Here is a 25,508-nt window from a genome sequence, read left to right as displayed (position 1 = left end):
TGCTGGGTCATATGGTAGTTCTATTTTTAGTTTTTTAAGCAACCTCCATACTGTTCTCCATAGTGGCTGTATCAATTTACATTCCCACAAACAGTGCAAGAGGGTTCCCTTTTCTCCACACCCTCTCTAGCATTTAATGCCTGTAGATTTTTTTGATGATGGCCTTTCTGACCGGTGTGAGGTGATACCTCATTGTAATTTTGATTTGCTTTTCTCTAATGAATAGTGATGTTGAGCATCCTTTCATGTGTTTGTTGGCAATCTGTATATCTTCTTTGGAGAAATGTCTATCTAGGTCTTCTGCCCATTTTGGGATAGGGTTGTTTTTTTGCTATTGAGCTGCATGAGCTGCTTGTATATTTTGGAGATTAATCCTTTGTCAGTTGCTTCATTTGCAAATATTTTCTCCCATTCTGAGAGTTGTCCTTTCGTCTTATGTTTTCCTTTCCTGTGCAAAAGCTTTTAAGTTCCATTAGGTCCCATTTGTTTATTTTTCTTTTTATTTCCATTTCTCAAAGAGGTGGGGTCAAAAAGGATCTTGCTGTGACTTACATCATAAGAGTGTTCTGCCTATGTTTTCCTCTAAGAATTTTATAGTGTCTGGCCTTACATTTAGGTCTTTAATCCATTTTGAGCTTATTTTTGCACATGGTGTTAGGAAGGGTTCTAATTTCATTCTTTTACATGTAGCTGTCCAGTATTCCCAGTACCACTTATTGAGAGGCTGTCTTTTCTCCATTGTATATTGTTGCCTCCTTTATCAAAGATAAGGTGACCATATGTGCATAGGTTTACCTCTGGGCTTTCTATCTTGTTCCATTGATCTATATTTCTGTTTTTGGCCATAACCATACTGCCTTGATTACTGTAGTTTTGTAGTATAGTCTGAGGTCAGGGAGCCTGATTCCTCCAGCTCCGTTTTTCTTTCTCAAGATTGCTTTGGCTATTCAGGGTGTTTTGTGTTTCCATACAAATTATGAATTTTTTTGTTCTAGTTCTGTGAAAAATGCCATTGGTAGTTTGATAGGGATTGCATTGAATCTGTAGATTGCTTTGGGTAGTAGAATCATTTTCACAATGTCGATTCTTCCAATCCAAGAACATGGTATATCTCTCCATCTGTTTGTATCATTTTTAATTTCTTTCATCAGTGGCTTACAGTTTTCTGCATACAGGGCTTTTGTCTCCTTAGGTAGGTTTATTCCTAGGTATTTTATTCTTTTTGTTGCAATGGTAAATGGGAGTGTTTCCTTAATTTCTCTTTCAGATTTTTTTATCATTAGTGTATAGGAATGCAAGAGATTTCTGTGCATTAATTTTGTATCCTGCTACTTTACCAAATTCATTGATTAGCTCTAGTAGTTTTCTGGTGGCATCTTTAGGATTCTCTATGTATAGTATCATGTCATCTGCAAACAGTGACAGTTTTACTTCTTCTTTTCCAATTTGTATTCCTTTTATTTCTTTTTCTTCTCTGATTGCTGTGGCTAAAACTTCGAAAACTATGTTGAATAACAGTGGTAAGAGTGGGTAACCTTTTCTTGTTCCTGGTATTAGTGGAAATGGTTTCAGTTTTTCACCATTGAGAACAATGTTGGCTGTGGGTTTGTCCCACATGGCCTTTATTATGTTGAGGTAGGTTCCCTCTATGTCCACTTTCTGGAGAGATTTTATCATAACTGCATGTTGAACTTTGTTGAAAGCTTTTTCTCCATCTATTGAGATGATCATATGGTTTTTCTCCTTCAATTTGTTAATATGGTTTATCACATTGATCTGCGTATACTGAAGAATTCTTGCATTCCTGGGTTAAACCCCACTTGATCATGGTGTATGATCCTTTTAATGTGTGCTGGATTCTGTTTGCTAGTGTTTTGTTGAGGATTTTTGCATCTATGTTCATCAGTGATAATGGCCTATAGTTTTCTTCTTTTGTGACATCTTTGTCTGGTTTTGTTATCAGGGTGATCGTAGCCTCGGAGAATGAGTTTGGGAGTGTTCCTCCCTCTGCTATATTTTGGAAGCGTTTGAGAAAGACAGGTATTAGCTCTTCTCTAAATGTTTGATAGAATTCACCTGTGAAGCCATCTGGTCCTGAGCTTTTGTTTGTTGGAAAATTTTTAATCACAGTTTCATTTTCAGGGCTTGTAGTCTGTTTATATTTTCTATTTCTTCCTGGTTCAGTCTCGGAGGTTGTTACTTTTGTAAGTATTTTTCCAGTTTTTCCAGGTTGTCCATTTTATTGGCATAAAATGGCTTGTAGTAATCTCTCATGATCCTTTGTATTTCTTCAGTGTCAGTTGTTCTCCTTTTCATTCCTAACTCTATTGATTTGAGTCTTCTCCCTTTTTAGTTTGGCTAACAGTTTATCAATTTTGTTTATTTTCTCAAATAACCAGCTCTTTGTTTTATTGATCTTTGTTATTGTTTTCATTTCTTTTTCATTTATTTTTTGATCTAATCTTTATGCTTTCCTTCTGCTAACTTTGGGGTTTTTTCTTCTTCTTCCTCTAATTGCTTTAGGTGTAAGGTTAGGTTGTCCATTTGAGATTTTTCTTGTTTCTTGAGGTAGGACTGTATTGCTATAAACTTCCCTCTTAGAACTGCTTTTGTTCCATGCCATAGGTTTTGGGTCATGGTCACTTGGTTATTTAGTAGCATATTGTTTAGCCTCCACATGTTTGTATTTTTTAGTTTTTTTTTCCTGTAATTGATATCTAGTCTCATGCCGTTGTGGTCTGAAAAGCTATTTGATACAATTTCAATCTTCTTAAATTTACCAAGCCTTGATTTGTGACCCAAGATATGGTCTATCCTGGAGAATGTTCCATGAGAACTTGAGAAGAAAGTGTATTCTGTTGTTTTTGGATGGAATGTCCTAGAAAGATTAGGGCCATCTTGTTTAATGTATCATTTAAAGCTTGTGTTTCCTTATTTATTTTCATTTTGGATGATCTGTCCATTGGTGAAAGTGGGGTGTAAATATCCCCTACTATGATTGTGTTACTGTCGATTTCCCCTTTTACAGCTGTTAGCATTTGGCTTATGTATTGAGGTGCTTCTATGTTGGGTGCAAATATTTACAATTCTTATATCTTCTTCTTGGATTGATCCCTTTATCATTATGTAGTGTTCTTCTTTGTCTCTTGTAATAGACTTTATTTTCAAGTCTATTTTGTGGATATGAGAATTGCTACTCCAGCTTTCTTTTGATTTCCATTTGCAAGGAATATCTTTTTCCATCCCCTCACTTTCAGTCTGTATGTGTCCCTCAGTCTGAGGTGGGTCTCTTGTAGTCAGCATATTGTTTTTGTATCCATTCAGCCGGTCTGTATCTTTTGGTTGGAGCATTTCATCCATTTACATTTAAGAGAGTTATGAATATGTATGTTCCTACTCCTTCATCTGTAACATATTTTTTTGTTGTTTGTGTTTTTTTTGATGGGTGGGGCTGTATTCCTGTCTTACTGGTTGTTTGGCCTGAGGCGTCCAGCACTGGAGTTTGCAGGCTGTTGGCTAGAGCTGGGTCTTGGTGCTGAGATTAGGACCTCTGGGAGGCCTCACTCCAATTAATATACCCTGGGGTCTGAGGTGCTCTGTTAGCCCAGTGGTTTGGACTCAGAGCTCCCACCACAGGAGCTCGGGCCCAACCTCTGGCCTAGGAACCAAGATACTGCAAGCTGCAGGGCACAGCAAAAGAAAAAAAAAGAAAAGAAAAAGAAAGATTAAAAAGCAGTACAATATCAAAGAATAAAAAACAAAATAGGGCTTCCCTGGTGGTACAGTGGTTGAGAGTCCGCCTGCCGATGCAGGGGACGCTGGTTCGTGCCCCGGTCCGGGAGGATCCCACATGCCGTGGAGTGGCTAGGCCCGTGAGCCATGGCCGTTGAGCCTGCACGTCCAGAGCCTGTGCTCCACAACGGGAGAGGCCACAATAGTGAGAGGCCCGCGTACCACAAAAATACAAAAGAAAAACAACAAAAAAACCAAAATATATTTAGAAAGATAAAAAATATATTAGGAAAAATAAAAATATAATTGAAACAACTGCCAGAAGGTAAAATAAAACCGTAACAGAAAAAAGAAAAACGAAAGGGGTGGGGTGGGGGGCCGGGGAACAAGCCAAAAGAAGAGAACAATAACAAGTATAAAGAATAAAATAAAATTAGAAAAATAAAAGATTAGGAAAAATAAAATAGAAATGAATGAACAACAATGAACCAACAAGGTAGAATAGAACTCCAATCTAAAAGAGGAAAAAAGAAGAGAGAAAAAAAAAGCCTTGGCTATGGGTTCAGAGTTTAGGCAGGGGTGGAACTTAGGCAGGCGTGGGGTTAGGGTGGCGCGGGACCCAGGCAGGTGAGGGGGTGACGTTTGAGCATGGGGCCGGGCCTAGGCTCAGGACCCACACAGCTGGAAAAGGCCTTGGGGGCAGGGCTTAGGCAGGGCAATGTTCAAGCGTGGGGCAGGGCCTCTGCTTAGGACCCAGTCTGTGGGGGTTCCTCCCGTCCTCGTAGATGTCCATGGTCCACCACTGGTGCTTGGTAGGTGCCCTAGCTGTGCAGAGACATGAATTCTGCAGCCTCCTAGTCCACCATCTTGATTCCACCCTCTGCCGAGTACCTTCTTGCTTCAGTTTCTGATATATCCGTTGCCCCGGGACGTCGGGCAGGCTGGCTCCTGACTGGCGCGCACACTCGCACTGGTGGTCACCAAGCCCGGAATTCTGCACCTGGAGAAACTTTTTGGCCGGCCAGGCAGCCACAGGGAGGTGGATGGGGGCAGTACTATGTTTTATGTTAAGTTCTCAGCTTGCAAAATTTTAGAATACAACGGATTATAAAGTTTACTCCAAACTTATGTGAGGGCAGGCCTATTGTTATGAACTCCCAGAAAAGATCTTTTTTTTTATTCAGAGCTCAAGAGAAAACAGACAAGCTTCTTGTTCTGATGGGCAAAGATTGTTCTCCTACACTCTTTCATTAAGCATGTAGCTTTCTGAGGTTCCAGAGAGCTACAAAAGGTGGTATGTCTTTTCTATCACATATGGACAAATTTTTATCATTTTTGTGTGACCATTAGTTCACAGGAAATGTGGTTACTGAGACAGGCAAACCCTCCCTGAAAATGACCACAGCCAACAGTTAACTGGTCTTCTGTTAGCTACCTATTCATTTCTGGTCTCTGAGCACCTCCCTTACATATTTGGCCTCATGTAATCATTGAAAAGGAAGTCTATTAAGCAATTCTATTGTAGACAGTCTATGAAGCATATTTGTAGCAGGATGGATTTCAAGCTATCCAGTCAAGAATGGAAGTCTACACTGATTTTTAAGTGGGTGTGATATTGTGATTATAGTAAGAAATATATATTTTGGTCTTCATCCAAGGTTCCTGCCACATAGCTCCTACCACACTTGTAATTTCCTATATAAGAGCTATGGGTGCATCTTTTGTTATAATATTTAGTTTTGTCCTATTTCCTGAAATAGCTTCAGAGTGATAAAGATGAAGTGAATGTCTTGTTATTCATAACAAGCCCTTTCAGCCACACCTGAGTTTATGTTAATGAGGAGACTTTTGGAAAGCCCCCAAGGATGGGGGCTGGTTGTTACAGGAACCAACCTTAGGATGTGAGGTTCAGAACTTTCAGCCCTATCTCCCAGACCTCTGGGGCTAGAGACTGACTTAATCACTAATGGCCAATGTGTTACTCATTCATGCTTACATAATGAAGCCTCCACAAAAATCCCTGAACCAGAAGCTTAAGAGAGCTTCCAAGTTTGTGAACATGGCATACCTGGAGAGGGCATGGGAGCTCGGCAACCCTTTCCCCATACCTTGACCTATGCATCTCCTCTATCTGGCTGTTCCTGAGTTATAGCCTTTTACAAAAAACTGGTGATCTAGTAAGTAAACTCTTTTCCTGAGTCTGTGCACTGCTCTGGCAAATTAACTGAACCTGAGGAAGGGGATGTGGAAACCTCTGATTTATAGCCAGTCCTCAGAAGCACAGGTAACGACCTGGACTTGAAACTGGCGTCAGAAAGGGGTTGGGGGGTGTGGGTTCTTGTGGGACTAAGCCCTTAACCTGTGGAATCTAACACTATTTCTCCAGGCACACAGTATCAGAACTAGATTAAACTGTAGGACACCAAGCTAGGTGTCCAGAGAGTTGAAGAATTGTTTGGTGATGGGGGGAAAACCCATTTGCATATAGTCACACAAGTGCCAGAAGTATTGAGATCTTAAAGAAACACAGGAGTGCTTTTCCCTAGACAATGGATAACATCATAATTTAATCACAGGGAAAATCAGGGTCAATCTAGTCACTTTTAGAACTTTCAAGGTGCTGAGAAATTTTGTTTTTATTCGTTACCTGACTTACACTGAATTGTTGGTCCACATTATTTACTTCCTTGTTCCTGGGTTATACATTACTCTCTGCCCATGGCCTTAGGAAGAGTATAGTGTGCTTTCCTGCTCCTTCACTTTGGGTTTGACCATGTGACCTGCTTTGGCCAACAGACTACTAATGGAAGCAACACAAACAGAGGCTTAAAATGTGCTTGAATGGTTGCACTCACTCCTTTGCATTTCTGCTATTGCTATGAGACCATGTCTCAGGTAGCCTCCTGGTCCCAGAAGAGAGGTACATGGACCAGAACCCAGACTGTGGAGTTCAAGTTTAGCCTAGAACAGCAGAACTCAAACTGACGTGCAGATGCATGAGAAAGAAATACATGTTGCTATAAACCACTAAATTTGGGTAGTTTTTCATGTACATTACTGTGAAAATAGCTGACCAATATATTTATTTTGTGAGTAGTTCTTAGGCCCTTTCCCTAAAACAAAGCACTTGAAATGTATTAGTCTAAGTCTTTTAACCTGAAATTTTTTGATCTGCTCAACAGACTAGGTTAAATTAGTTATACTATATTAATACATAATGATTTGCCTAGGAGTCTGTCAATAACATCTAATATAAAATGGAGTACCAACCTGGTATTTATCTAAGAAGGAAAGATCGGTAGTTTCATTTAAAGGAATAGAAGATGATGTGACATGAACATATGGATTTAATTCTGCAATACGTTGAAGTACAGCTTCAGCCCTAAAAAAAGAAAAGAAAAGAAAAATAAAAAGGAAAAAGACTTTTACTACTCTTTTGTTCAATAAATATACTCAATCTTTCAAACTTGGACACTTTGATGACATCAGAAGAACCTGAATGTTACAAAATTTCATGGGAATTTAAACTGGAGAGGAATAAAAGAAGTTAAAACTTATTTTTACTATACAATCTTGAGATGTAGCATACTGTCATATTCCATAGTAAGTCATATAATCTCAAAGTGTACCCTTATAGGTCAATGCTCCTTAAGGCTCTTAATGATTCAGTAATAATAAAGACCTACTTAAACAATCTTAAAGAAATGCATTTCTAGGTAGCAATGTGAATGTATTAATTTTTTGACAAATATAAATAATTAAATGTCAACACTTACTTATCTACAGTAGACTGAATTTATGGTGATGAGTTAAACAACTATGATTGAACTGGTGTTCTGGATACAGAAAATATTCTAAGTAACTACAACAGTAAAAAAAAAAAAAAAAAAAAAAAGAAAAATCCTATGATAATACATCAAAATATCTTATCTTTACCTGTTTCTCATACTAACAACATCATCTTCACAGAGAAAGAAGTTGGTTCCTAGATCCCACGCTTGGCATTCTTCTGTATCATGAATTGTAAGCGCCTTCAAAAAAGAGAAAAATATCTGTTAAAGTCAGGAGTAAGACAAGGATGCTCACTATTTCCAATACTATTTACACTGACTTGGAAGAATTATCTAATTAGACAATAGAAAGTAATTAAAGTCCTAGTAATTGGAAAGGTTATAAAGTTAGATCCATTCACAGATGATATGACTATATACATCTGGAAACCCAGAAAAGTTCACGGAAAAACTACTTTATTATATTTTTTTAAAATGCAAAATAATTTTTTAACGCTAGTATATGATTTTTTTGGCAGGGATTACTGTTACATTAACTTGAATATAGCTTCATTATTCAACTGTGAAGTGAGATAAGACAAATGTTAAAAGCAGGGTTTTGATTACTTAACACAGTAAAATTGTAATCCCAAGTTACAGTATTCTTAAGCTACTGGCTAACAGCTGTATACTGATGACAATAAGAATAATACTTTCCACTTATGACATTTATCAATAACAATTCTCAATTAAGTAAAAAATAATTAACATGATGGTCATATTGTAATTCCAAATAAATATACTATATGCTTGCTGTAGGTGTGTGTATATGTACTTTATTTTTCAGATAGTACTGAACCCTAGTTGACTTTAAAAAATGAATAAATTAGGCATATTACCATGCACTTACATCACCAGGGGGCCTTTATGCTATGTGAAAAACTACTTTAAAAAACAGTACGAGAATTTAAGTTTAGAAAAGTAGCACATTATACAGATCAACATACATACAAAGATTTTAAAAATTCACATAAACTAACATTTCCAAATGGTCATGTTCTAAGAAAGAAAACTGACTAACTGGAAAATATATTTTTAACTTATATTTCAAACCACAAATCTTATAGAAAAAGGGGCAAGGTATATGAACGCAGAGTATACTGAAAAAGAAATACATAGGGCCCTTTAAAATATTTAAGCATGTTCAACCTTGCTCAAGAATGAAACACCTTTTCTCATTCATCAGAATGGCATAAATCCAAATTGGTTAGAGTGAAGTAAATCAGGCATTCTCATACATTACTGGTGGGAATATGAAGTAGCACAAAACCTCAAAGGAAAAAAAATTGGCATTCTTTAGCAAAATGACAAGTACATTTCTCCTTTGACACAGCAATCCCACTTTTAACAATCTATCACAAAGACACACTGGAAATAATACAAAAATACATATGTACAAGACTCTTAGCTGCAGCACTATGTGTAACAGCAACAGACTGGAAATAATCAAAATGTCCACCAATGAGGAACTGGGTATAATTACGTATGATACATCAACACAACATACATCCATGCAGCTATGAAAAAAATAAGTGAAAAAATATATTTATCACTATGTAGTAATACCAGGATATGCTGGTATGTGATAAAAAGCAAGGTAGAAGTATGGCACTTTACCTAAGAAAGGCAGGTGGGGATAAATATGTACACACACACGTATAGATCTGCATGTCTATATGTATGTATTTGCTTATATTTAAAAACAGATTAAAAAAAGAAGGCAATCTAATAAGGGAAGGAGGAAATAGGATAGAGAGATGCTAGACTTACCTGAATATACTTTGCTTTATAAATTTGACCTTGAATTATATGTCTCATATAAGAATAAAACTAAATGAAATTTAAAAAGCAATCCCTAAAAATCCAAAGTAAAATGAATAAATGGACAAAACTATCTATTTGAATTTGCTGCATAATTATACAAAGGAATTATTTAAAGTGACTTAAGAAAGCAGTTAATTTGTCTGCCAAATCCAGATGGGATACTAAGGATAAAAAAATTTATCTTAAACTTTTCAATAATCATATTGTTATTAATAATGCTGGAACTATTATTCCAAAACTATGTCATACATATAATAGGATATAATATAGGATAAAGCAAATAAGTAATCAGGTTCATGTCATTAAGACCCAAAACCTTATAGTAAGAGAAGAGATACAAATATAAAATCTAAGAAGTAAGTAAGTAAATACCCTGTAATCCTAAACTTGAAACTCAGAAATATCAGTGTTCATTCACAATGAATGTTCTAGCTCTGTCCACTGGTAAGACTTTACAGGCAGTGACAACTAAAGAATACTGGGGTAGTGTCAAAAGGACTCAAGGACTTCAAGAAGATCCCCCAGTGCTTCCCTGGTGGCGCAGTGGTTGAGAGTCCGCCTGCCGATGCAGGGGACACGGGTTCGTGCCCTGGTCCGGGAATATCCCACATGCCACGGAGTGGCTAGGCCCGTGAGCCATGGCCGCTGAGCCTGCGCGTCCGGAGCCTGTGTTCCACAACGGGAGAAACCACAACAGTGGGAGGCCCGTGTACCGCAAAAAAAAAAAAAGAAAAAAAAAAAAGAATATCCCCCAAAGCAAAGATGAAACAATCTGAGCATCAATGAAAATAACAAGCACAATGGCTCAAAACACATCAAATACATTTAAATCCATCATGATGTTCACATACACACATACCACCCAAATTTCACCTGTCACTGTTGAGGGATCAGAGAAAACCACTGATTTTGAAAAGTAGTAAATAAAGGGGGAAAATCAAGTATTTATCTTGCCTTTTACACATGTACTAACTATATGTAGCGAAAACAAACAAGTGATGAATGGAAACTTTTCTTTCTAAAATATTATTCCCATTAATAAATGAAATAGAAATGACAGAAATAGAATATCACAGCCCCAATAAAATAATGATCTAGGCAGTGATCATTAATAGGTAGTAATAATCACAAAAAAAGATAACAGAATATTATTTCCTCCTGATGGGAGAATACAATATCACTTGTGAAGCAGTAGTGCCAAAAGAATCAAATCTGAATCTGATTCTCTGGATATAACGACCAGTTTATAAGAAATACAGAGATGGAGGTACACGTGACAAATGACCTGATTTCTTTAACAAGTAAATTGAAAGGAAGAAAAAGAATCAGGGAAGGGAAATCTATTGATTCAAAGAAACCAAGTTCAGTATATGGACTTTACTTGGATCCTGATTAGAACAAAACAAATTAAAGAAAAATTCTTTCTTTAGAAAATTGAGAAAATATGGACTCTAACTAGATACTTGATGATTGTGATAGGCAGGCTTCAAAGATACCCCAATGATTCCCACTTCCTGATATTCAGGCCTTTGTGCAATCCCGTCTCCTCCTAGTGACTTGCTTTTAAGGACTACAGCATAGGTGATGGAATGTCACTTCTGAGATTAGGTTACAAAAGACTGCAATTTATCTTGCTAGCACATTCCCTTTCTTGTCTTTTGCTTGCTTACTCCGATGAAACAAGCTGCCATATTGTGAGCTGCACTATGAAGAGGGCCACATGGCAAGGAACTGAGGGTGACCTCCGACTAATAGCCAGCAAGGGACTGAGGTGGGAATGTTGAATGACACAACCTTGCCACTGAATCCTATCAATAACTACATGGGCAGGTTTGGGAAGCAGATCCTTTCCCTAGCCTCAAGATGACTGCAGGCCCTGCCAGCATCAGTGACTAGAGCTTTGTGAGAGATCCTCAGAGGAATCTGCTAAGTTGCACCTGATTCCTGCCCCAAAGAAACTGAGGTAAATGCTGTTGTTTAAGTTGCTAAGTTTTGTTTAAAGATAACAATGATCTTAAAAAAACTGTTAACGTTTTTAGGTGTGCAAGTGATACTGTGGTTATGTTTTCAAAAGGTACCCTTTATCTTTTAAAGCTATGTAGTAAAATATTTAAGAATGATATAATAGGATGTCTGAGATTGATATTAAAATAATTTGGCAGTTGGGGGCAGTGCGGAATGGGAAGAAGATACATGAAACAAATTTGTCTATGAGTTAATAACTGCAGGTGCATGATGGATACATGGGGTTTTGCTAACACTATTCTCTTTTTTTGGATAATTTTGAAATTTTCTGTAATAAAAAGTTTTTCAAAAGGAGGAAAATAGAGAATTATGACAATTTTGCTACTAAATGAAGAAGCATTAATTAGGCCAAAGTGTAACTAACTAATATTACCACTACAGATGAGGGGAAAAAAAAAAGAGTTCATAACAAACAAACAATTCTTCTTACCAAGGACATTTACTCACCTTAATCCCTGCAAGAACAAGATTCTTTGCTATAAAGGGGGAAGAAAAAAAAAGGAATAGCTTAATATTAGGAATTGTATATTAGATATGTCTTCATGGAGTTTGGTTAAATCTCTGACTGAATAATTTTAACTTTTTACTATCTAAGAAATATAGGTTCCTTAGAAAATATGAACAAAGAGAAAAAAATAAAATTTTCCATAATCAAACCACACTGAGATAATCATTCTTAAAATCAGTGTATGCTTCCAGACATGCTGTTAAGAATGTGTGTATGTGTGCTCTACCATAATGAATTAATGGATACAGAGAAAGATCATTAATACCTATCAACATCACAAAAAGAGAAGCAGGAGAGTCATAACTGGTTCCTTGTGGAAGAATGTAACAGTATGAAATACTCTTGCCCCAGCTGCCCCCTGACCCAAAATCAAAACTGAACCTGATCAAGGTTTTGGGTCTAATTTCCTTTATAGAAAATAATACAAGGGAAAGGAATTAAATTCTTTAAATTATGTTGCTCAAAAGCATCATATAAAATTATGAATAAAAATACTGCTTACCAATTTCCAAACCAAGACCACCCATACCACTTAAGAAAACATGGGACTTGGCCATCTTCTGCATTGCTGTGTCTCCAAGAACGTACCTCTGTCGACTACATGTAAAACACAATGAAAAATTATTTTACCAAAATTGTATATCCTTTTAAAATCATTTGCAAACTAATAACCTGGCAGCTAGATCCTGCCCACAGACTTGTTTTGGATCACTTGCATAGTGCTTAAAAGTTCTGAATTAATGCCAAATATATGACATATTTTGAAAAATTAGAAGATTTGGCACCACAGTCCACATTCCCTCATGGATAGAGTTGAGTAGGAGTTGCCCTGTTCAGAGAGGGAGGACTATGTGATCTAGATTTGCCACAGTTCCCATCCTTCTCCTCTCATTTACTACCTTGGTGGCCACCACAGGCATCTGAGTTCACCACTTCCACTTAAAGCCTTTCACTGTGAAAAGGATTTCTCAGGCAAAAAAATGGTTTCCTTCTTGGAGTTTAGATGGCTTAAAGTTAAGTAGTTTTCAAACATGATTTTAAATATAAAAGCTGATAAATTATATAAAGGACCTTGTTAAGTCATCCATCCTAACAGTCACAAGGCAGTATCAGGATGGGAATTTCAAAAAATACACATTGGCAATTAAAAAAAGTTAGATATAGTAATAAAGTCAATAGTAAGAGTTTATTTGAAAGAACACTGATTAACTTGATGCTATACTAGTTTTTGAAGATAGGGGCATTCCAATGGCTTCTCACCAGAATTATTTTGAAAGGTGAGTTCAACATAAATAAATAATTCCAGAGCCCCTTGGATTGCAATTATTTCTTTTGGAATTGACACACATGCACATTTACAGATGCTGGTTTAATGTATGTTTGTTTAATATATAGATGTTTATTTAATTTCCATACTTCATCTATTGATATTCAATATAAAAGCCTGAAAAGGGGTCTCTTGTTTAGTAAGAATAAACTTTATAAACACAAGCTATCTTTACTATTTCCATCCTTATTCCCTACAATATACAATAAAAGCTAGACTTTTCTTCTTTGTTTTTTTAAAATTTATTTTATTGAAGTATAGTTAACTTACAATGTTGTTAGTTTCTGCTATACAGCAAAGTGATTCAGTTATACATATATATATTTCTTTATATTCTTTTCTATCATGGCTTATTACAGGATATTGAATATAGTTCCCCGTGCTATACAGTAGGACCTTGTTGTTTAACCATTCTATATATATGTTTGCGTCTGCTAACCCCAAACTTCCAATCTATTCCTTCCCCACAGCAACCACAAGTCTGTTCTCTATTAGACTTTTTTTTAATTGGTATTCACCATTTCTGCTTCAGAGATAAAATCGATTTATTTATTTATGAAATATTTATTGAACATCTACTATGGTATGTATGGAACAGTGTATTATATAGTCTTACAACCCTTATTTGTGTATTCCTAAACAATATATTTAAGTTTTGTCTGTTTTGGAACTTTATATAAACAGGATCATTTGAATACTTTTATGAGTTATTCATATCAATGTAGTTGTTCATTAATTTCCATTTCATGTTGTATTCTATTATACTGTACTATTCTATTGTGATAATATACCATAATTTAGCTCTTCTACGGTTTTGGACAGTTACCAATAATAAGACTATGAGTATTCTTATATATGTGCCATGGTACAAGTGTAGTAGTTTCTGTAGCACATATATCTAGGAGAGAAAATGCAGGGTTAACTATTAGATAACGGCAAACTGTTTTCCAAAGTGGCTGTACCAATTTACTCTCCTCCTGGCAGTGTATCAAAGCCCCCATAGTTTCAAATCCTTAATGTGCTGGAAAAAGTTAACGTTAGCAGGCCTGATCTTTAGCCTGGTTATGGGGGCTAGCCCTTGGCCACTGCCTGTGAACTTGGCTTTTGAAATGTTTCCTATGCTAATAATTCTACTTTTCTATTTTTCTTCCCTGAGTTTCCTGAAATAAAAACTCCTTAATTTTTAGGTTTTCTATTCTAAAATACACATATAGAACTTTAACTGATCTTAAACAGCATCCCAAATTTTGATCCATAGTACTTCAAATTACTATTCTCCAATTTTAATCATGATTCTTTTTTTGACTTATGAGTTCATCTGAAGTGTACTTTTAAATTTCTAATTTTATGAGGAATTTTACAATTATCTTTTGTGTTGACTTCTAGCTTAAATGTATTGTGAATAGATATCACAATCTATGTAATTTTCACTCTTTAATATTTGAGAATTTCTTTGGTCAATTTTACAAATGTTCCATGGGTTCTTGAAAAGAATGTGTACTCTACAGTTGTTAGATACAACATTCCTTATATGTGCATTAGATTAATCTTAATAATCATGTTGATGAACTCTATACCTGTTCTGACTTTCTTGTTCGCTTGTTCTCTTGATTACTAAAAGCAACATTTAAAAAATGCCACTATGATTGTAAATTTGTCTATCCTCCTTATATATCAGTACCTGAATAGTGCTGACATGTAAGAATAACAGCTAAAACTCAGTGTTTATTACCCACCATGCACTGTTTTAGTGTTTTATTTGTATTAACTCATTTAATCCTCACAAAAGTTCTATAAGTTCTATTATTATTCCCATTTTTACAGAGAGGAAAACTTAATCATAGAGAAATTAAGCAATTTATAAATAGTGGAGGCAAGATTCAACACAGGCAGTCTGGTCTTAGCATCCATATTCTTAACCACTATACTACACTGCACATAGATTAAGAAAGTTAAATCATTCTACAAGGCTTACAGGAAGAAAAAAAATCAGTTCCTGACCTAACTCTTCCCTACCCTGATTCCGAAGTCCTAAGAACAACCACCCTCAATTCTTTTAGTTATTTCTTCTAATATTTACCCCCTTCTTTCTTAATAACGTTTGTACTTTTTCTTGATTTTTCAGCTTTACATATTACCTATTAACTTCCAACTAAGAAAGACAGAATGACTTTTCTGAATACAAATCTGGTCAAATCATTTTCCTGCTTTAAAAACTCCAGTGGTTTCCTATTTCCCTTATGATAAAGTCTAGACTCTAATATTAGTCACAAAGCTGTTCATAATCTAGTCCCTGCTTGGCTCTCCAGTCTCATTTTTGTCACTCTACCATCAAACTCCATGTTCCAGGTGTACTAAAGGTTTTCAGTTCTCCAAACATATTTTCTCTTTGGCTGTTAGATGTTTTTCTGGAATATTCCTCTCCCCCACTATTTTATGCCTGAATAACTCCTACTTGTCCTCAGGTCTCAAATAATATATTATTTTCCCCCATGATACTTCCCGATACCCCTAAACTTTCTTAAAAGTGTTAGATCATCTTTTGTGTGCATCCATAACACCCTACATTCAATCTATTATAACAAATAATACAGTGTATTTTCACTATTTGTCTATTTTTCCTAGGAGATGTAGACTCCTTAAGACAGGGCCTGCCTTATTTACTACTGTATCCCCAGTGACTAACAGGGCCTGGAGCATAAGACACACAAAACCAATTTGCTAAATTAATGAAAGAAATGAATTGGCACACAAGAACAACACCTTTTATGCTCTACTAAGCAGAGGGCTTGAATTCTTTTTTCTATGTTCACAGTCACAAAAACTACATTAGAAAAATAGGTTTTTCATCTCACACTTGTCTTCATCAATTATTTTTAAGATTACTTAGGTAAATAATGAATAGCCATGACACAAACGTGGTTATAAATAACAAAGAACATCCAGACAAAAGAATAAAATTAAGATATATGAGCCAAGGTTTTCAAAGAATCATATAATCTCAGACAAATTCTCAACAGTTGATTAAATTACCTGCCTTTTCAATGTTGGCCACCAAGGGGAAGGGTACTAAGTAAGTGCCTACTTTGTGCTAGGCAATGGCAGGTACTCTGCAATTGACCCTTAAATCCTATCAGATGGGATTTAAAGAGCTGACAGTGTAACTTCAAGCCCAGAATTGATACATTACAGCTGACTGTATTAAATGGACATGCAACGTATCAGTGAATGTACCCAGTAAAAAAGAAATTTCCAAGGCTAACTACTCTTTTTTTTTTTTTTTTTTTTTGGTACGCGGGCCTCTCACTGTTGTGGCCTCTTCTGTTGTGGAGCACAGGCTCCGGACGCGCAGGCTCAGCGGCCATGGCTCACGGGCCTAGCCGCTCTGCGGCATGTGGGATCTTCCCGGACCCGAGCACGAACCTGTGTCCCCTGCATCGGCAGGCGGACTCTCAACCACTGTGCCACCATGTAAGCCCTAACTACTCTACTTTTAAAGAGCCCTATTTATTAAAGATTCTCCCTTTAATGAAGGTACAATATCTCCCTGTAGTTTTCACCACTAGTCCTAATTTTACCTCCTTGGGGCCATAGGGAACTTGTCTAATCCCTCTTCGATGTGACAGCCCTCCAAACATTTGAAGATGGTACTCAGGTTCCTCCAGGTTTCTCCAGGCTAAACATCTCCAGTTCCTTAAACAATTCCAAACATGGCATCATTTTGAGTCCCCCTCAACACTCTAATCACTGTCTTCTGGATGTACTTCAATTATCTTCAGGCATTCATATATTTATTAAAATATCTATTTTAAGGCAGGCACTGGCACTGTGTGGGGATCAAGATAGCAACAACCTCATGAGGTACTGTGAGGATTAAATTATTTAAAATAAAATATATAAAATACCTAGGAGGATGCCTGTGACATGTTATTGGGGGGGATAAATAATCGAATAATCCATTATTAACTACTATACACAGAAGTACCAGAAACTAAGGGAACCTGAGATACAGAAGAGAAAGTGATTATCTCTATCAGTGGAGGTCATGGAAAGCTTCACAAATGAGGTTCATCCAAGTTGAAATCTGAAGACTTAAGAGGAGTTAAATTAATCAAAAAAGGAAAAGCATTCTATGCTAGGAAAAAGAAAAGCATGAAAAAGAATGGCAGGTAAAAGATACACAGTATGTACTTAAGACTTCCACTTCTGGCCTTGGTTAAGTTACAGGGACCAGATTTATCCTCCTTCTGCCTTAAACAATTGAAAACTGGACAATATAAATGAAACAACAGATTTGAGACACTGGAAAACAGGTAACTGAGGACAGTAATCTCGGAGAAGAAAAATAAATGAGGTGAGTTTTATGATTGCCTAGCCACTGCCTGGAGAGTTTCCAGGAGACAGAGCAGGAAGGGAAACCCAAGAAGAGCCTGGTGGTCTCCTTGTTGAATTGAAGAGGCAGAGCTGTGAATTCAAGGCTAGAATTTGTGAGCAGAAAGATGCACAGAGAGAACACCAGACATCTGTAGAGGGTTCTCCTTGAGTCTTCAGCTAAGTTAAGATGAGGAAACAACCTCAAGCTGGGGAAAGAACCAGGTGACAAGTGCAAGTGAAACAATCACTGTTTTTAAACAGGGTCAGAAAGAGTTTGTGTTCCTCTCCAGCCAAATGGAAAACCTTATAATACAGAGGGCACTGGATAGAATACTCTGAAGAATATTACATCAATACTGGGTGGAAAGCAGCCTCAGAATTGAGTCTCCTCTCATTTCACCTAACAAAGCTTAAAAGTAAGTAAGCCTTGAGAAAATAAAATTGTTTTCAAGTAATTTAACTGTGTCCTGAAAAAGCTCAAGAATATTTAAAGGAATTCAAGATTATCCAGCAACCAAAAAAGTAAAATTCATAATGTCTGACATACACTAAAAAATTAGATATGCAAAAGAGCAAGAAAATACAACTTACAGTGAACAGAAAAATCAACAGTAGAACACATTAAAATAATTAAAAATATAATTCATATGCTCAAGAAGCAGCAAAACTTTTAGAGATGAAAACTATAAAATCTAAGATGAAAAATACGCTGAATGGAATTAACAACAGATTTGACACTGCAGAAGTGAACCTGAAGACAGGGCAACAGACTTTACAAAATGAAACACAGAGATGAAAACAAAAAAGACTGGAAAAAAAACCCAAACAAACCCCAAAACCCAGAGCTTAAATGAGCTGTGGGACAACTTCACTTGGTCTGATATATGTGAAACTGAGGTCCCTGAAAGAGACTAGAGAAAGGGGGAGAGAAAAACATAACTGAAGAACTAAACAGTTAAAATTTTTCCAGGAACACAATAAACTCACAGACCATGATGCAAACAAAGAACAAGATATATAAAGAAAACTATACCAAGGCATATCATAATTGTTTAAAACTGGGGTGACGAGGAAATATTTTAAATATCAGAGAAAACAGATCATGCAGAGGAAAGGTACAAATGACAACTTTCTCCCAGGAAAGCAGTACAAATCAGACGGCAGCGGCACAACATTTTTATAACGCTGAAAGGAAGACACTGTCAACCTAAAATTCTATACTCAATTTCAAAAAAAAAGAAGTAAAGACTTCATTGGACATACAAAAGGTGAAAGAATTCATTGCTGGCAGACCTTCACTATAAGAAATGTTATAGCAAATCCTCAGGCAGAGGGAAAATGATACCAGATGGAAATCTTAATTTACACAAAGGAATAGAGAATATCAGAAATGACAAATCTATGGATAAATACAAAACCCCCTTTTATTTTAAAAATCTCTTTTAATGATAATTGACTGCTTAAGCCAAAAACAATAACGTACTGTGAGTTTATAACATATGTAGAAGTAAAATGTTAAGACAACAATAACTCAAATCCTGGAACAGGAAAAACAGAAGTACACTGCTGTAACCTTCTTATGTCATACAGGAAGTGACAGAATAAGATTTGAACACACACTGTGACACATTAAAGATGTACACTATAAACCATAAAGTAATCGCTAAAAAAGGCAAAAGAAAGAAGTACAGTTGACTCTTGAACAACACAGGTTTGAACTGTGTGGGTCCACTTATACATGGATTTTTTTCAATAAATATATAGTCAGCCCTCCATATTGACATCTGAGAATATGGAGGGCCAACTGCATTCATTGTACTACATCACTTGATGTAAGAGGCTTGAGCATCCATGGATTTTGGTCTACATGGAGGCTCCTGCAACCAATCCCCCACGGATAGTGAGGGACACCTGTAGAGTAACATGCCAATTAAAGGAGATAAAATATAATTAAAATACTCAAATATTCAACAAAAGAAAAGGAGAGAGAGAAAAAAAGGAACACCAGTAACAGATTAGGCAATTAGAAAACAAACAGCAAAAACAGTATCAACATTCCACATTAAATATAAATGGTGTAAACACTCCATTAAAAGACAAACTGTCAGGGACTTCCCTGGTGGTCCAGTGGTGAAGAAAACGCCTTTCAATGCAGGGGATGCAGGTTTGATCCCTGGTCAGGGAACTAAGATCCTACAAGTTGTGGGGCAATTAAACCCTCGTGCCACAACTACTGAGCCTTCATGCTCTGGAGCCCATGTGCCACAACTAGAAAGAAGCCTGTGTGCCACAACTAAAGAAGCCCGCATGCTGCAATGAAGAGCCTGCGTGCCACAACTGAGACCCAATGAGGCCTAATTAATTCATTTTTAAAAAAAGACTGTCAGATTGAATAAAAAGAAAAATCCAACTATGTTCTATCTATAAGGAGCCCAATTTAAATATACAAATGAAAGTCAAAGGGTGGAAAAAGATATCATGCTACCAATAATCAAGAGAAAAGCAGACTTTTAATATCAGATAAACAGATTTCAGAGCAAAGAAAATCACCAGGATACAGAGGGCCATTTCATAATAAAATGGTCAATACATCAAGAGGACATAACAATTCTAAATGTTTATGCACTAATAACAGAGCTTCAACCTATATGAAGCAAAAACTGGTAGAACTGAAATAAGAAATATACAAACAGGAAATTATGGACAACACCGCTCTCTCAGTAACTGATATATAAAGAATGACAGAAAATCAGTAATGATACAGAAGAGCTGAACAACACTATTAATCAATCTGACCTAATTGACATTGATAGGACAATCCAATAAATAACAGAATACACATTCTTTCCAAATGCACACAGAACATTGACCAAGATAGACCATATTCTGCACTAAAAAACTTAAAAAAAAATGTAAGTCACACAAATTATGCCCACTGATAACAGTGGAATTATTAGAGATCAAGCATAGAAAGATATCTGGAAAAATTCCTCAATATTTGGAAAACAAATAAGACACTTCTACATGATGCATGGGTCAAAGAAATCAAAAGAAAATTACAAGTTTTCTGAACTGAATGAAAATGAACACACACCTGTTAAATACATACAAAGCAGTGCTCAAAAGAAAAATTTTAGCATGAAATGGATATATTAACAAAGAAGGGTCTCAAAAATCAATGATCTCAACTTCTACCTAAAAAAATTAGAAAAAGAGCAAATTAAACTAAAAATAAGCAGGAAAAAACCCTCAAAAGAACAGACATCACTGAACTACAAAACAGAAGAAGTATTAAAAAATCAATTAAACTAAAAGCGGGTTCTCTGAGAAGACAATAAAATTGATAAACCTCTAGCCAGAATGATCAGGAAAAAAGAGAAGACAGAAAAATTACCATTATCAGGAATGAGCAAGGGAACATCATTCAGATCTTACAGACATTGAAAAGGATATTCTGGGAATATTACAAACAACTTTATGCCACTAATTTCAACCACTAAGAGAAATGAACATAAAGTTCACTCAAGAAAAAATATATTACCTGAATATCCCTTTATCTATTAGATGTTTAATATGTAGTTAAAAACTTTCCCACAAAGAAAACTCCAAAGACAGCTTCGTTGTGAATTCTACCAAAAATTTAAGAAAAAAATACCAATTCTACACAAACTTTCTAGAAATTTGAAGAAGAAATACCTCTCAGCTTATTCTGTGAGGTCAGCATCATCCTGATACCAAAACCAGATAAAATCATTCAAGTTAAAAATACTCAACACCAGTATCCCTCACATTCATAGTTGCAAAACTTCTTAACAGATTTTTAATATATACATGGTAAAAATACATCACGATCAAGTGAGCTTTATCCTAGAAACAGAATGCAAGGGTACTATAATACTCTAAAAGACACGATTGTAATTCACAACATTAAACGACTAAAGAAGAGAAACCATATAATCACTTCCACGAATGCAGAAAAAGTGTTTGACAAACAATACCCATTTCTGATTTTAAAAAACAACAAAACAAAACTCTAAGCAAACCAGTAATAGAAAGGCACTTCCTCAACCTAATAGGGTATCTATGAAAAACCTGTAGCAAACATCATACTCCTTATGGAGGAATGAATGTTTTCCACCAAAGATCAGGAAGAAAGAGATGTTGCCTGCCTTTACCTCTTCCATTCAACACTGTATGGAAGGTTCTAGCCACTGTAATAAAGCAAGACAAAGAAACAAAAGGCACCCAAACTGAAAAAGAGGAAGTAAAATTTATTTATTTTCAAACATCCCGACTGTCTAGAAAATGCTATGGAATTTACAGAAAATTTTACTGGAACTAATAAGTGAGATTAGCAAGATTGCAAGATAAGAAGTAAATATGCAAAAATCACTTGTGCTCCAATTTAAGAGTGATTAATAACTAGAAATTGAAATTCAAAAATTACCATTTACTTTACAATACTATAAAAAATAAAAATACTTAGGGATTAATTTGATAAAAATTATGCAAGATCTTTGCACTGGTAACTATATAACATTACTAAAGAGAGTACAGAAATAAACTGACAGACATACCATATTAAAGATTCTTAAAGTACGCTCCTGATTGAAGGAGACTAAACAGGCTTGACAAGTAAATGTAATGTGTGATCTGGGATTTTCATTTCTGTAAAAGATATCTTTAGGACAACTGATGAAATGTGAATAAGCCTGAAAAATTAGCTAATAGTCCTGTATTGATGTTAATTTCCTGACTTTCATCATTATGCTGTGTTTATATAAGAGAATGTTCTTATCTTTAGGAAATACACACTGAAGTATTTAGCGGTAAAAAAAAAAATTCTTAAAGTTCAACAGTTAAAACATCAATGTTCTCAAAACTGAACTACAGACTCAACACAATCTCAAACAAAATTCTGGGATTTTTTTTTTTTAAAGAATTGACAACCTGTAGAAATTCAGAGAACCTAACAGAGCCCAACAAACTTTGCAAAAGAAATCAAAGTTGGAGAAATTTTACTCCCAGATTCCACAATTTATGATAAATCCATAGTAATCAAGACAGGTGGTACTGGCATGAAGAGAGACACATATATCACTGAAACAGAAGATTCCAGAAATAAAGCCAAAGATATTTAATTTATTGAATTCTGCCAAAGATATGCAGGGAATTCAATGAGAATGGAAAAATCTTCAACATATGGTGCCGAGACATCAGAGAGCTATATAGAAAAAAACCTTGACCCCCACTTCACACCATGTACAAAAATTAACTTGAAATGGATCATACACCTAAATTTAAAAGTTAATTCCACGAAACGTCAAGAAGATAACACTGAAGAAAGTCTTAGTGTCCTTGAGTTTTGCAAACATCTTTTATTTTTTAATTAAATTAATTAATTTGTTTATTTATTTTGGCTGAGCTGCACAGCTTGCAGGATTTCAGTTCCCTGACCAGGGACTGAACCCGGGCCAAAGCATTGAAAGCCTGGAATCCTAACCACTAGGCCACGAGGAAACTCCCACAAACATATTTTAAGTAGGACAACAAAAAGCAGGCAGTATATACTAAAAAGTTGTATCTCACTACAATTAAAAATGTTGCTCTGCAAGACATTGTTATAAAAAAAAGACAAGTCACAAACTAGGAGAAAATATCTGCAATCATATAGATAACAAAGGAAACTCTCATAGATGTCCTCATAGAGGTGTCCTCATACACAACATACACTATAAAGAACTCACTAAGACAAACAACCTAAAAAAAAATAGAGGCAAAAGATTTAGAGAGACATTTCACCAAAGTAGATAGATGGCAAATAGGCTCACGAAAAGGTGCTTAAAATCATTAGTCATTAATGCAAATTAAACCACAACACAATACTACTATATACACCCTAGAATGCCAAAATTAAACAGACTGACCATAGCAGGTACTCAGTGAACATGTGGGGCAATTCCAACTCTCATACGCTACTGGTGAGAATGTAAAGTGGTACAATCATTTGGAAAACATTTTGGCATTTCTTCCTTTTTTTTTTTTTTAACATCTTTGTTGTTGCTTTTTTTTTTTTTTTTTCGGTACGCTGGCCTCTCACTGTTGTAGCCTACCCATTGCGGAGCACAGGCTCCAGACGCGCAGGCTCAGCGGCCAGGGCTCACGGGCCCAGCCACTCCGCGGCATGTGGGATCTTCCCGGACCGGGGTACGAACCCATGTCCCCTGTATCGGCAGGCAGACTCTCAACCACTGCGCCACCAGGGAAGCCCTAACATCTTTATTGGAGTATAATTACTTTACATTGTTGTGTTAGTTGATGCTGTATAACAAAGTGAATCAGCTATATGTATACATATATCCCCATATCCCCTCCCTCTTGCGTCTCCCTCCGACCCTCCCTATCCCACCTCTCTAGATGGACACAAAGCACGGAGCAGATCTCCCTGTGCTATGTGGCTTCTTCCCACAAGCTATCTATTTTACATAAGGTAGTGTATATATGTCAGTGCCACGCTCTCATTTGGTCTCAGCTTACCCTTCCCCCTCCCCATGTCCTCAAGTCCATATTCTAGTAGGTCTGCATCTTTATTCCCATCCAGCCCCTAAGTTCTTCATAACCATTTTAAATATTCCATACATATGTGTTAGCATACGGTATTTGTTTTCCTCTTTCTGACTTACTTCACTCTGTACAACAGACTCTAGGTCCATCCACCTCACTACAAATAACTCAATTTCGTTTCTTTTTATGGCTGAGGAATATTCCATTGTATATATGTGCCACATCTTCTTTATCCATTCATCTGTCTATGGACACTTAGGTTGCTTCCATGTCCTGCCTATTGTAAACAGAGCTGCAATGAACATTGTGGTACATGACTCTTTCTGATTATGGTTTCCTCAGGGAATATGCCCAGTAGCGGGATTACTGGGTCGTATGGAAGTTCTATTTTTTAGTTTTTTAAGGAACCTCCTCCATACTGTTCTCCATAGTGGTTGCATCAATTTACATTCCTACCAACAGTGCAAGAGGATTCCCTTTTCTCCACACCCTCTCCAGCATGTATTGTTGGTAAATTTTTTGAGGATGGCCATTCTGACTGGTGTGAGGTGATACTTCACTGTAGTTTTGACTTGCATTTCACTAATGATTAGAGATGTTGAGCATCCTTTCACGTATTTGTTGGCAATCTGTATATCTTCTTTGAAGAAATATCTATTTAGTTCTTCTGCCCATTTCTGGATTGGGTTGTTTGTTTTTCTGATGCTGAGCTGCCTGTAAACTTTGGAGATTAATCCTTTGTCAGTTGCTGCATTTGCAAATATTTTCTCCCATTCTGAGGGTTGTCTTTTCGTCTTGTTTATGGTTTCCTTTGCTGTGCAAAAGCTTTTAAGTTTCATTAGGTCCCGTTTGTTTATTTTTGTTTTTAATTCGATTTCTCTAAGAAGTGGGTCAAAAAGAATCTTGCTGTGATTTATGTCACAGAGTGTTTTGCCTATGTTTTCCTCTAAGAGTTTTATAGTCTCTGGCCTTACATTTAGGTCTTTAATCCATTTTGAGTTTATTTTTGTGTATGGTGTTAGAGAATGCCCTAACATTCTTTTTCATTCTTTTGCATGTAGCTGTCCATTTTTCCCAGCACCACTTATTGAAGAGGCTGCCTTTTCTCCACTATATATTCTTACCTCCTTTGTCAATAGATTAATTGACCATAGGTGAGTGGGTTTATTTCTGGGCTTTCTATCTTGTTCCACTGATCTACATTTCTGTTTTTCTGCCAGTACCATACTGTCTTGATGACTGTAGCTTTGTAGTATAATCTGAAATCAGGGAGCCTGATTCTCCAGCTCTGTTTTTCTTTCTCAAGATTGCTTTGGCTATTTGG

The 25,508-nt window shown here is 36.2% G+C and overlaps 1 protein-coding gene across 5 annotated transcripts in view; it reads right to left on the bottom strand.

Moving 5' to 3' along the window:
- Positions 1-25,508, bottom strand: part of UBA6 (ubiquitin like modifier activating enzyme 6) — a 108,000-nt gene that overhangs the window by 67,287 nt on the left and 15,205 nt on the right. For all 5 annotated transcript variants that reach the window (XM_028491806.2, XM_024131947.3, XM_007108005.4 and 2 more), the window contains exons 3-6: positions 12,422-12,516; positions 11,859-11,887; positions 7,669-7,763; positions 7,003-7,114 (exon numbers count right to left, since the gene is read on the bottom strand). In XM_028491806.2, the coding sequence (XP_028347607.1) occupies positions 7,003-7,114; positions 7,669-7,763; positions 11,859-11,887; positions 12,422-12,516 (331 nt within the window). The remainder of the gene's footprint in view (positions 1-7,002; positions 7,115-7,668; positions 7,764-11,858; positions 11,888-12,421; positions 12,517-25,508) is intronic.

This window comes from Physeter macrocephalus, chromosome 7 (assembly GCF_002837175.3).
Source record: "Physeter macrocephalus isolate SW-GA chromosome 7, ASM283717v5, whole genome shotgun sequence".
Classification (NCBI taxonomy): Eukaryota; Metazoa; Chordata; class Mammalia; order Artiodactyla; family Physeteridae; genus Physeter; species Physeter macrocephalus.
Note: the sequence above shows the minus strand (reverse complement) of the source record. Positions and strands in the feature narration are given on the sequence as shown.